The sequence below is a fragment of the Ammospiza nelsoni genome, chromosome 9 (assembly GCF_027579445.1).
Source record: "Ammospiza nelsoni isolate bAmmNel1 chromosome 9, bAmmNel1.pri, whole genome shotgun sequence".
NCBI lineage: Eukaryota > Metazoa > Chordata > Aves > Passeriformes > Passerellidae > Ammospiza > Ammospiza nelsoni.
Window position 1 is genome coordinate 11,935,717 of NC_080641.1, and position 13,006 is coordinate 11,948,722.

The 13,006-nt window shown below is 43.9% G+C and overlaps 1 protein-coding gene across 2 annotated transcripts in view; it reads right to left on the minus strand.

The window, feature by feature from the left end:
* PLA2G4A (phospholipase A2 group IVA) overlaps nt 1–13,006 on the minus strand; it is a 66,988-nt gene that overhangs the window by 19,001 nt on the left and 34,981 nt on the right. For both annotated transcript variants that reach the window (XM_059478702.1, XM_059478703.1), the window contains 4 exons: nt 11,883–11,996; nt 9,420–9,457; nt 7,496–7,634; nt 2,563–2,699 (listed from right to left, as the gene is read on the minus strand). In XM_059478702.1, the coding sequence (XP_059334685.1) occupies nt 2,563–2,699; nt 7,496–7,634; nt 9,420–9,457; nt 11,883–11,996 (428 nt within the window). The remainder of the gene's footprint in view (nt 1–2,562; nt 2,700–7,495; nt 7,635–9,419; nt 9,458–11,882; nt 11,997–13,006) is intronic.

The window sequence follows — 13,006 nt, forward strand, 5'->3', positions numbered from 1 at the left end:
ACCTACTCTCTGGCAGTGGGAAGCCATTCCCTGTGTCCTGTCACTCCATCCTTTGGAAATTGTCTCTCTCCATGTTTCCTGTCAGTTCCTTCAGGCACTGCAAGGCCCCAGTGGGGTCACCCCAAAGCTGCTCCAGGCTGCACAATTCCAGCTCTCCCAGCCTTCCCTGCCAGCAGAGCTGCTCCATCCCTCTGCCCATCCTGGTGCCTGCCCTGGGCTCTCTGCAGCAGCTCCAGCTCCTCCCTGTGCTGGGGCAGCTCTGCAGGTGGGGTCTCACCATGCTCAGGGGCACAGGGGCACGATCCCAATCCCTCCCCTGCTGCCCAGGCTGGGGCTCAGCCCAGGGCAGGGGGTTCTGGCCTGAATATGGCCCCAGTTCCCAGGATATGTTGCTTCCATAATCAACAGAAGCACAGTAACTACAACCTGCACAGAGAGCTGGCTGGCTGTGAGGATGAGGTAAATCATGAGTTTGTCACTAAGAAACAAGCTTAGCTTTACTGCAAATAAAGCTCAGACACACGTGCAGGCAGCCCTGGCTTCCATTTGGTTGCATGAGGCCACACCAAGACAGGCCCTTCTAATCTGTGAGAGGCTCATTTACTATTATTTACCCAGTGACCTGGCCCAGGTACACATGCCTTACACTCCTGGCACAGCTCTGAGACACATACAGGGTCAGCCTGGCCCTGAGGTCATGCCCAGCCATCTGTGTGACAGCACAGCCAGCCCTGTCCCACGTGGGCTGCCAGGGCTCCATGTGAGCTCCTGGGTGCAGGGAAAGGGGGATGAAGCTGGAGGAGTCAGCACAAGGTTGAAGCAAGATGGCAGGAAAGCATCGCTCCAAGGTTAGGCATGCAGCTGAGGGGACAAGTAAAAACCTGCCTGTCCCACCAGGAAAAAAAAAGAAAAGAGAATTATTCCAAAAAGACAGACTGCATGGAAAAGAAAGAAAAGGAAGGGAGTGCCAAAGTGTCAATTTATTTATTCATCAAGCAAGGAAAGACTGAAGGATGACATCAGAGAGCAAAGACAAATTTGTGCAAACACAACTGTCTCCAATCTGTTTCTGACTGGAGCAGTTCAGATAATCTAATATAAATGATAATCTCACTATTTTAACTCAGATTTTATAGGTTTACATTAGATCACCTATGCATTCACCCCTGGGTTTTTCCCAAAAAGGACCTCACAGCCAGCAAAGTGACGTCTGTCCTGAGCAGGGACTGCAAACCCTCCCCTAGAAACACAGGTAATGTTTTAACACCACATTCCAGTGCTCTTCATCCACCTTCTGCTTCTCACAGCTGTGACACAGGTCCATCCATCTGTCTCAATGGACAGTGATAAATCTTTCCCCACCACCAGAGACAGAAAACACAGGTTCCCACCTTTTATAGTCCAATCTAAAGGAGAAATTTACTCTAGTTCACAGACACTTCTGGCATTTCAAAACCTCCTGGCATTCTGAAAGCTTACCTCTAGTCTGGGAGAGGGGGAAGCAATCTTCACACAATGAAAAATAATTGATTAAAAAAACCCATACATAGAATAGAACTGATAATCATCTCCTTCAAGAGTTAACTCTGGGGTTAGAGTGTGGAATTAAAATTCATGTGCTTCCTTAGAGCTAAACCAGGTGATAAAGTTTATCCCAGGCAGATTCCCTGCTTGTTCATACTACAACAAGTCTTTTTCTCTCAAAGAATTGAGACAATTGTATAATCCCATCCCTGAGTCTGAAAGGACCCTCAGGTCTCTGCTCCAGCCTCCTGGTGCTCAGTCAAGTTCAGCTTTCTCACGAGCACTGAGTCAGCCTGAGGATGGCTCAACACATTCCCCTGCTTGGCCACTCTCAGTGCAGCAATTCCCCCAAGAGTTCATCCAATTACTCCTTGTCCTTTCCCTAAGGATCTCCAAAAATAATTTGTGTTCTTCACATCTACTCATCAGGAACTGAAGATAACTATAAGATCTCCCTTTTCAACGCCTGTGCCTGCTCCTCAAGGTTAAATGAACTATTTTAAAACTTGATGCACTGTCTAAATTGAACAGTGCCAGTGGGACTGAGACAGGGGGTAATCCACAGAGGGATGCCCTGCAGGGTGGCCCCAGCCATCCCCAGTCAATCCACCAGGATTTTACACTGGCTGTAAAATGAAGCAGAAGATCTTTCAGTGATTTTGAAGAGCTCTAAAAGCCCTCCTGAAGCATACAACAGATTTTGTGTTGATTGAGTCATCAGCTTCAAATCACAAGGGATTTTTTTTTTTTGGTTTTTCATTTTTCATAAGGAAAATGAAACAACACACATTAGGTGTTGATATAGAAATATGGGTGCATATGTGTGGCACCTCTTTCCATCCATTCCTGCTCTCAAAGCTCCTGGGAAAGCACCTGGAGTTGTCCTTGCGCTTTGGGGCATCCAAAACACCTCCCCCAGCAGACCTGGATGTGTAAAATGTGCTGTGAATTATAACCATAGAAATAAGCCAGCTCTGGTGACAATTCCTTCAGAACCTGCAGCAGGGAAGGTGAGGATAAGCAAGAGGAAGGCCTTACCAGGTGGATCCAGAGAGCCCAGCAATGTAGGTGGCACAGTCCAGGACTCCTGACTCATAAAGTGCTTTCATGACTCCAGCAAAGCCCACCATGGCCCGGAACCCCCCTCCCGAGCCCAGCACAGCGATCACCGGCACCTGCAGGGAGGAGACAACACCAGCACCACATCAGGGACAAGGGACACACCCTGGGAGCACCCAGCCCAGCCCCTGGACACCCCAACAAGAATTAGAATTTATTGATTTTATGCTACAGATCACCACTTGTAGCATAAAATAAATCTGTCCTTCTTATCCATGATGTGAAATAGAGGAGTTATAAATTTAGTTATTAAATTAACTTTTCACTTACAAAACCACTGGGAATTTTAAAGGAATCTAAACACCAGCTTTAATCCAATTTGTATCATTGTGACAGAGCCAAAGGCAGTAACATTTACTAATGAGAAACAGAACAGAGACAAATAATATTTTGACTGGGAGTTTATAAACAAGTTTTATAACAAAAACATCCACTATTACTACAAAGCATGAAGACAGTCTCAGTTTTACCACCACTTTGCAAAACCTATCAGAGAGATAATGGGAATTCATGGGGATCTGGACAACTCCTCAGCCATCAAGAGAGGAGTGAGCAGAACCATGTTTATTACGGCACCAGGTTAAAATTGCGTCCACAGGGGTTCATTTTACACTTTCTCCTTCTTACTGCCCAGCCCTGACATCCAGGCTGTTCCCCTCAACTGCACAGCTTCCCCAGGTATCTAAAAAGTAGACAAAATAAAATAAAAATTCATTTTCTCCCACCATCATGTGTTTTGGCCTAAGTAACAGCCCAGAAATTTTGGCCCAGTTTCCAAAATCCAGGAGGATTTTCCACTGTTCAGGGGTGACAAAGGAACGACCTCTTGATTGTTACTGAGCACAAAAAGAATTACACAGCTGTGCAGAAAGCCCCTATCTGATCAAACTGCTAATCTGTCAAAAATCTCCCTGAAAGGCAATTTCAGGTGCCAATGGACAGGATCAGTGACAGGAAAAGGATCCATGTGATGACAGAGTCCTGTTCTTTCTGCAGACTCCATGCTCCAAGCCATGAAACTCCCTTGAGGACTGACTGTCCCAAGGAAATGCCCATGAACAATGACCAAGGCACTCAAGATGTTTCTTGAGGCTTCCACTCCCCAAAACTGCTTATTCTTGATGCAGTGAGATGATTCTGTTCCCTTCTTCATAAGTGCTCAGCTTTAGTAATAGAAACCACAGGTATTCATGGTGCAGCTCCAGAGATAGGGATCTATCCCAAAAATGACACAGCCCAGGGAAGGATTTGGGATATGTTTTGTTAAGCCAACACCCCAATAACGGAGCAGCTGCTTTGAAGGAAGAGCCATGTCAGCAATCCCTCCTTTAATCACCTGGAGAGGCTTTGAAAGCTCCTCAGGAGCACTGCCCACTCAACCTGAGCAGACACATCCCAACAGGATGGAGATGTCACCTGCAGGTGCAAGCCTGGAGAAGGCATGTGAGAACATTCCCAGAGCTCCACTGCTGCACCCATCAGTGCACTGGCACTGGGAAAATGGGAGAGTCCCTCAGGAGGCAGAGGAATCCACCATGGAGATGGGCTGGAAATGCCCAGGAGAGTCACCAACATCCTGACTGCAAATGCTTCCTGATCCACAGGCACTCTGGGCATCCCAGGCTCCTGTGCTAGGAAGGGTGGGTACAGCAAGGGGAAGGTGGATTATGGAATCAAAATCCTTCAGAGGTTGGAAAAGACCTCCAAGATCATCAAGTCCCACCATCAGCCCAGCACCACCACCATGTTCACCACTAAATCTTGTCCTCAAGGGCCACATCCACACACTTTAACACTTCCAGGGATGATGATTCCACCACTGCCCTGGGAAGCCCCTTCCAATGCTTTACAGCCCTTTCCATGAAGAAATTTCCCCTAATACCCAACCTGATCCTCTCCTGGCACAGCTCAAGGCCATTCCCTCTCATCCTGTCCCTGTTCCCTGGGAGCAGAGCCCGACCACCCCCAGCTGTCCCCTCCTGTCAGGTTTGTTAAACCAGCTTTTTAACTCCCATTCAGTTTCTGACATGTTTAAGGGCACAAAACAATAAAAACTGAAATGAAAGACACCCACCCTGCAAGTTGCTCTACGGGATAAATAGGGCAGAGGCAGGGAGGGGGAGAATGAGCTGCACCCAGAGCACCCAAAGCCAAGAATCAAGAAACCACATCCTGATGAAGAACAGAGAAAAAGAGGATACCAAGGGCTGCACACTCCTCTACTGAGCCCCAAACCCTTTGTATGGAGCCACCAGCACATGAGTTCACTCAAACCAAAAGGTTCTTAATCCTATCTTCCAGTAATCAGGCAAGAAAAAGCTAAACCATACTAAATCTTGTTTTGGGAATGAGTAGTGCAGATGTCTTTATCCAAATGCCCTGCAAACACAGTGCACAAAATCTGAATACCTGTGGTGGGAAAAGAATGCCATAGGGCACACAAATGATTATTAAAAAATTGTTCTGCAAATCCAGTCTTAGAGAACTATATGCTTTCTCTGGAAGATTATGGTATTTTTGGAAAATTGCTTGAAGCAACAAAAATTTAAAAAATAAATTGAGCAATAACAGAAGTACAAGAAATCTCTACCTCTGTGTTTCCAGAACGTGCCTCAGGATTAAGTTAGGAAATTTGGAACTACTCACTTCCCCATGCAGACATGTATAATGAATTCAGAGGTATTAAAGTCTCTCAGCATCCCTGCAAAGCACAAGTCACTCACAGATGAAGCAACTTGGGTGAATTTTGAGTATGCGACTTATCCAAGATAAAACAAGACCCACAGACAGCTAAAACTACTCAATGTCTCCCAACTTCATGTTAAGACTTCAGACATCACATAAATCCTCCTGCTACCTTCCATCTGTAGCAATAAAAGTAAGACTACAGTTTAATTTGAACAAAAAGGGTTTTTTCATTGCTAGAAAGAGATAAAAGCTCTGTAAGCTTAGAAATACACATTTGGCATATGAAAAATGGGAGGATACCTACAGTTACTGTCTGGGCAGATGCAATTTAAATGATATAATTTCACTACTGGAGTCAGTGAGGGATACCAAGGGAAGACGACGACAAAGAATAAGAAATCTTAGCTGTCCTTTGTAGTAATTCATGCACAGATACCACCTGCATGGAACTGAGACCTGAGGCACTGAGGATCACTCCAGTTCCAACTGGAGTTTGGCAGAGTAACCACATCCTTTCTGTGGAAGATCTTATTCTGCTCCAGGTCACACCAATGTCACACTGACAGATTTCTACTCTGATAGGATCTGCATGTGTTAAGTTTAAAATAACTGAACTGAAAATTAAGAAACTTTGAAAATGTTCCTTCTCAATACACACATATTTTTTCCCAGTCCAATTAAAATATGTACAATTCTTGTTAAATTCTTTCATGTTCCGCAGAAAGTTTCATTAAGCAAGACAGAGTTCAAAAGTACACTACAATAAAACATTTACCACCTGCTCAAAACTTCAGGGAAATGTAAAAGATATTCTTCAATGCTGGCTGCAAAAGACTGTCACATTCTCCTTATATTAAAAATGCACAAAAGGAATCAAGAGCAATGAAGGGATTAATCCAGATTAATTCATGGATTTTGTTCATTGCTTGACACCTCCAAAGGCACAAAGTGTTCCTGTCACAATTCTGGAAGCAGCACAGGAGAGGGAATGGACAAGGAAGGAAGAGGATGGGAAAGCTCCAACAAAATAAGTAGATCTGTACCAAGTGGATTCTTAATTAACTCTAAATAATGAAGTGTTTTATGAAACCATTCTGTGAGGCCCTGGCACAGGGTGCCCAGAGAAGCTGTGGCTGCCCCTGGATCCCTGGAAGTGCCCCAGGCCAGGCTGGACAGGGCTTGCAGCACCCTGGGCTAGTGGAAGGTGTCCCTGCCCATGGCAGGGGGCTTGCACTGGATGACCCTTACAGTCCCTTCTCACCCAAACCATTCCCTGATTCTGTGAGATGTCCCAAGCCACCATCAGCCCACTGTGATCTGCTGGCTTCCCTTCCTCTTGGCTTGGTCCAAAGCACCAGCAAGTCAAGGAAAGCTGCAGTTCCTCATGTTTCAAGAAATAGAACTTCATAACCCTAATCCAGTCAAACTGGCTCAAGGAAAAAAAGAAAGGAAGAAATAAACTAATTTCCAAGCTGACTCTAAATTTAAACCAGCTCATTTCCTGTCTAGTCTTTCAGAGATGAAGGTCACAGAGCATGAGATGGGTACTGGGCATGCAGGGGCATATTCTGTGCTGGGTGAGTGCCCAGAGCCACTGCAGGATTCAGCAGGTATTTCACACATCCTGGGGCACTTTTCAGATGGCAATCTCCCCTCACAGCCAACACCTTAACAAACAGGGAAAAATCAGAGCAGTTTAAGGGACAAATGAATCACAGAACCCCAGAATGATTTCATTGGAAGGGACCTTAAAGCACATCCATTGCCACCACAGGGACACCTTCCACTAGCCCAGGCTGCTCCAAGCCCTGTCCAACCTGGCCTGGGACTCTTCCAGGGATCCAAGGGCAGCCACAGCTTCTCTGGGCACCCTATGCCAGTGCCTCCCCACCCTCACAGGGAAGGATTTCTTCCTAATATCTAATCTAAATCTCTCCTTTTATAGTTTTCCCCAGTCATAAACTTTAATTTCTAAATTTAGAGCCAAGAAAAATTACTCTCCAGGCTAAATATTTTATGTTCACAGAAGAAAAGGATTTTTATCACCTATAATCTTTCTCCATCAAACCCTTCCACCTCGCACGCCTCATTCTTTCCTCTGGCAGGCAAATGAAGGATTCCAAAGGGGATGCTACAGTTCCTGCTGGGAACTCTGCACACTTACATCACGGGAAGAGGTCAGGTTGTGGCTCTTCTCCCCCAGGAACGATTTGATGCTGTGCATGATGTTGTCTCTGCGCTGCTGCCGGAACCTCTTCTCCTCGTCGCACAGCGCCATGCTGAACCGCAGGTCCGTGGAGGAGCTGGTTGGGAAAGGGACAGCCTGTCACAAGGGGCTCAATCCCAAACAGCATCACTAACACCTCCCTGGGAAACCAGCACAAAATCCTCACACACTCACAGAAGATGAAATAAAATTGTATTTTTCATGTGACACCATCCATCTGCTCTAGAGTGATGGAGGCAAAGAGCAATGTGTCTTTAAGATGTGCATTTTATGTAAAACTCATTAAAAGCAAATAATTAAATACAGCAAGCATTATCTGCACTCACATACAATTATAAACCTACAGCACAGGAAAAACTGAGCCCTTTTCTCAGTATTTTTCTCTACATTGTGGGATAAAAAATGTACACAAGGCTGCGTAAGGATCTCAGCGCTGTACTTAAGGTACAACTTCAGCTGCCACTTCCCATGGACAGCAAAGAGGAGTGGACAAATCCACCCTGGTCCCACTGAAAAGCATATGGTGGTGAATATTTAGCATATTTAGGCTCAGACAATAATTCACCAGATTGGTGGAATGGATCTGTTTAGGCTCAGAAAATAACTCCCCAGATTGGTGGAATGGATCCATTTAGGTTCAGATAATAATTATCCTATTTTTAAAACAACCTATTATGCAATAAAATAACAGGATTAAGAAAAGGGGTAAAAAGAGTCCCTAGAAGCAATGTTCCATGAAGATATCCATAATCTGCATGGCTATCAGGGAATAGCAGCAGAACTTGATAAGATCCTTTACATTTCAAAGCCTAAGAAGACAGAGCCAAGCATCTTGTGTTTATTTAATGTCAGAGATATGAAATATTTGTACAGTACAAAGCCTGGCATGTTCAGGGTGGTCTCAAGGACCACCCACAAATGCAGTTTCCTAGTACAAAATGATGAGAAGAAATTATCCCTGGGGGATGTTTGTCATCCGGAGTAATCAGGAAATAACTTGACTATTACAGGGCTCAGTGCTCCTATTTATAGCTACAGACAATAAATGACTCCTTAAATTCCTTACTCTCAGAAAATAATTTTCAGACTTGAAATGTATGGTTCTGCTTATGCCTCAATATGATTTATGGTCTTTCACCAGGATAGGGGAAGAATGAGGGGGAAAGACAGCTAGAGAAGGGGAAAAAAAAATAAGGGACAAATTAAGGTAGGCATCTGCTTAGCTTTTACATGGAGAACTCCTAGCCCTAAATCTTCACCTAAAGCTTCATTGTGCAGTATTTACATTTAAATACACTTGAGGAGCAGCTCTGTAACAGCAGCTGAAAGTTAATGTAAGGGGCCAAGTTGCCAGAGAAGGTAAAACAGTGAGGATAGAGCTGCACCTGAGTGAGGTCTGTGGATTGTTTTAGAAACAAAGCCCTTTTTTGAATGAAAGAATGAAGTGCCTTCACATAAACCAGGCTGGGAGATCCATGTGGGATGGCCTCATTCCTGCAAACATTTGGAAGGGTCACACCTCTTAGTCCCAGTGAGGGTGTTTAGTCAATAACAGAATTACAACGTGAAAATAAACCAAAGTTGTAAAATCTCCTCACTTTTACAGTACCTGGTATTGCTATGCTACAAAAGGGAATTTTTGCACTCTACTTCACATGTTTTTAAGAAAATCCAAACAGGGTGGGACTCTTGGGGTGTCCTGTGCAGGGCCAGGAGTTGGATGATCCTTATGGGTCTCTTCAAATTCAGGATATTCTGTGATTCCATGAAAATTTTAATGAACAGTTTAAAATAATAAAAAAAATCCTTTGCTGCTGGTATATTTTCACCTGTTTTTTAAAAAAATATATGAGATACTCACCATACTTCCAGAGACAATTCCAAAGTCATTTCTGTGACCTAAACAAGAAATATTTAAATATTGTTATAGCACTTAGAGAGGGGAAAATTCACAAACACACCTGGAACACCAACTACTACTGTCAGAACTTTTCTTTCTTTCTTTCCTCTTCACTTTCTTTCAAAGGAGGGTATTTTTGGCACCTACGGATGAGATTCTTTTCTATGGATTTTTATTTTAAAGCACACAGTGGGATTCCAAAATACATCACTAGAATTGCATACAGTGGAAAATGTTGGTCAGTGCTGGCTGTCATTACTCAGATCCCACTGTCTCGCCTTTCTTGCAGTACTAATCCCTTTCTGACATGCAGCTCATCTCTGTCCTGAGGGGATCTGATGCTTTTCACCCACTCATGGCTGGCAGAACCAGGGGATCACACCTAAGTGCCACCTGTGTGAGGGAATCACTGCTCTGTGTCCCAAAGGAGCCACCAAGTGTCTCTCCACAGTTAAACATGCCTTAATTAGCAGTCAGGAAGGGTGATTGCTTCCAGCTTGCTGGAAAATGCAATAAATGTCACTGCACAATGGCTTCACTTCCCAGCCACACTGAACTGCCTGGCCACGAGCTATGGGTTGGCCTCCTCTGCCTTTCACTGAGCACTGAAAGCATTGCCTGCAGGCAAGAAGTTAAAAAACGATGATTAAAGCACCAATTCCCTGTCAGGCACAATCCAGGAGCACTGGCTGTGGAACTCAGACAGAATGGAGAGGGTATTTTCACCTTCCCTCTGTGCAATGGCCTTGCTGGTGCAGCCCTGGAGGAGTGAGAGACTCAGTGTGTCCTCTGTGTAAAACCAGATTCTCCTCCTCACTTGGGGCATGTGAGCACCAGGGATGGAGCCACAACAGCCCACACTGAAGGGCTGCCTGACCCTCAGACTGCAGAGAAGGATCTGGGATGCACAGCTGCCTCTGACTCCCAGTTCCTGAAATGGGAATTGCAAATGAGGCAGGGCATGAGCAAGGTGTGGGGAGAAAGAAAGAACAGGCAGAGAAACAACAAAGGGAGGACATGAAGAAACAGAGTGAAGACTCACTGAGGAAGCACTTCAAAGGCTGGGAAGCAATTACACTATTCCCCACCTGGCATTACTAATTTAGAAAGCACTCCTGAAACCATGCAGTGATCCAATGCTTATAAAAATGTATGCAGATGAAAGAAACCCTTGGAGGGAAGCATTCCAACAGGGAGATATCACGGCATTTTCTATACCTTACACAGACTGCCACAGACATTTCAGGAATATTATTTCATTTTCAGTTTCAGGAATTCTGTGTATACATTGTCTACATCACGCTCAACCCGACTTCATCTCCCCTTAAGCATTTGCTTATAGATTTCAGAGTGTATTTGCCTTTTATGCCCTGGTTTTTTGCCCTGTGACTCCCTACCAAGCTTTGCTGAACACTGATGAGAAGTTCAAGCAAGGCAAGGCCTTGTATTAATGGAATGAGCTCTGTGAACTGTGTTTTCAAAATGCATTCATCAGTTCTTTCTCACTGCCCCACCTCATGCCTGGCAGAACCAGGACCTGCTCTCAGCCCATGCTCTGGAAGCCCAAGAGTTACTGAAATGTAGTGAAATAAATATGCAGAAACTTCAAAAATGCTGTTATTTTAAAAAGGAAAAATAATGGAATGTATCAAAATTCCAACTGCCCTAAGGCTATGCCAAATGAAATGCTAAACTTCAAAAACATATGAAGCTCTCTAGTTTCCAATAAATAGGCCTTTAACCAGTTATTTGCTGTTAACTATGCTTTAAAATTGTATCACATGGAAAACAGCAGAGTGGTGACAAATCAAGATCTCTAATCAAAAAATAAACCATAGCCCAAACCAGAAATGCAGATGGTATTTATAGATATCAATATGTGCAGAACAAGCTTAATTCCATCCAGCTTTAACAACAGTTTCCAGGAGTTACAGTGCAGGCAGACAAGCCCTGTTCAAGAGACTCCATCTGATTTGCAGACATGTTTAAAGGGAATAATCCAATTACTGCATCACTGCATGTTAAGCAGGTCTGTGTTACAACAAGCCACTTCCAGAAAGTGAAACATGTAATGGTAAAAGAATTCCTGCAGCTTTCTGGAAGCCACAGGCAGCAGCAGGAGGGGCAATGCACTGACCAGCAAACTCTGAGTAACCTCACACTGACTGAGGCCATGAAACTAAACTGCACTGAGTGTGCAAGAAACTGCTTTAGGCAGAGGAAGTCCCAAACTGGACATTTAAAGATGATTCTTCCGGCAGGGACACCAAGGCATTCAGTGGCACTGCTTTGCTTAATTCTCCTCTCAGCAGGGCTGTAAGAAGATAGATAATTAAGGCTTAAAAGTGTCTTTAGGCATCCATGGGCAACAGTGAATGCTCAGAAAACTTCTGACCAGGTTAAAGTCATGAATGTCCAACTTACATTATTGAAAGTTAGCAGGACCTCCTTCTTCTCTCCCAGTTTCAGAGAAGAGATGGGAAACGTGGATGTGCCAAGAGTCTCATCCATAACATAGTTGGCATCCATGAGAGTAACCTGGAAGAGATATCCATATATTCAATTCCACTGCAAGAAATCCTTTTTTAATTCCATCAAGCCTATCAAAAAATTATATGGAAGAAGAATGGGCCTGACCCAACCCAGCCAATGCCCAGTGCCAGCTGACATTTCTTTTAAACGAGGATAAGTGGAGGTGGCACTTCAAGGAACTGAACTGCAGGAGTACACCAGGATTACTCACAACAGGATTTTAATCTCAGCACCTTTATGGCAGCAAATCTCACCATCTTTCCAATACCTTCAAATTCTACATACAGTAGAAGCAAAGCACAGTACCTTCATATTTCCAGTCAGTAAAATTTCCCTACGGGGAAACTTGTATAGTTCTAACTATAAAAAACATCCAGCAACTTTTCAGAGAAGATGGAATCCACATACCCCAGCCTTGACTCCACAGACCAAGATTGTTACAGCAGTGATTTGGCAAAATGTGCAGCATTCCAATTTACACAAAGCTGCTCTCTGTATCCAGCCAGACTTTCAAGTCTCTTCTCATACCCTCCATGCTGGAGCAGACCTTTCAAAAATGTGATAATATCCAAAGAAGGATGTGGATATGGCAGAACACCATTCCATGCTTTTGTTCTAATCCATGTGGATCTATGTTTAGAAGTCTTTTTTCCCCAGTGGCTGCTTTCCAAGTCCTCAAAATATATAGAAAGAATTTCAAATTCTCATTTACATGGTTTTTATTAAATGAGATCTCCAAACTAATTTGATTTACAGGTTCTTTTTCCACTTTGTGGCATTATATCTTCTAAAATATCACATGTTCATGGCTTGGACTGCATCTTTTGTAGAAAACAAAAGGAATCAAGATACAATCACTTGAATAATTAGTTGCTACATCTGGGATCAGCCTCTTCTCAGCTATAAAGAATTTTCTTTATCCTGTGCCACAAGCAACCCTTTGAAATTATGAATTCTCTTTCTTTTAGGACAGAGCTCATTATTTTCATGGTATTTACATTGCTCTGTTTCCTTGC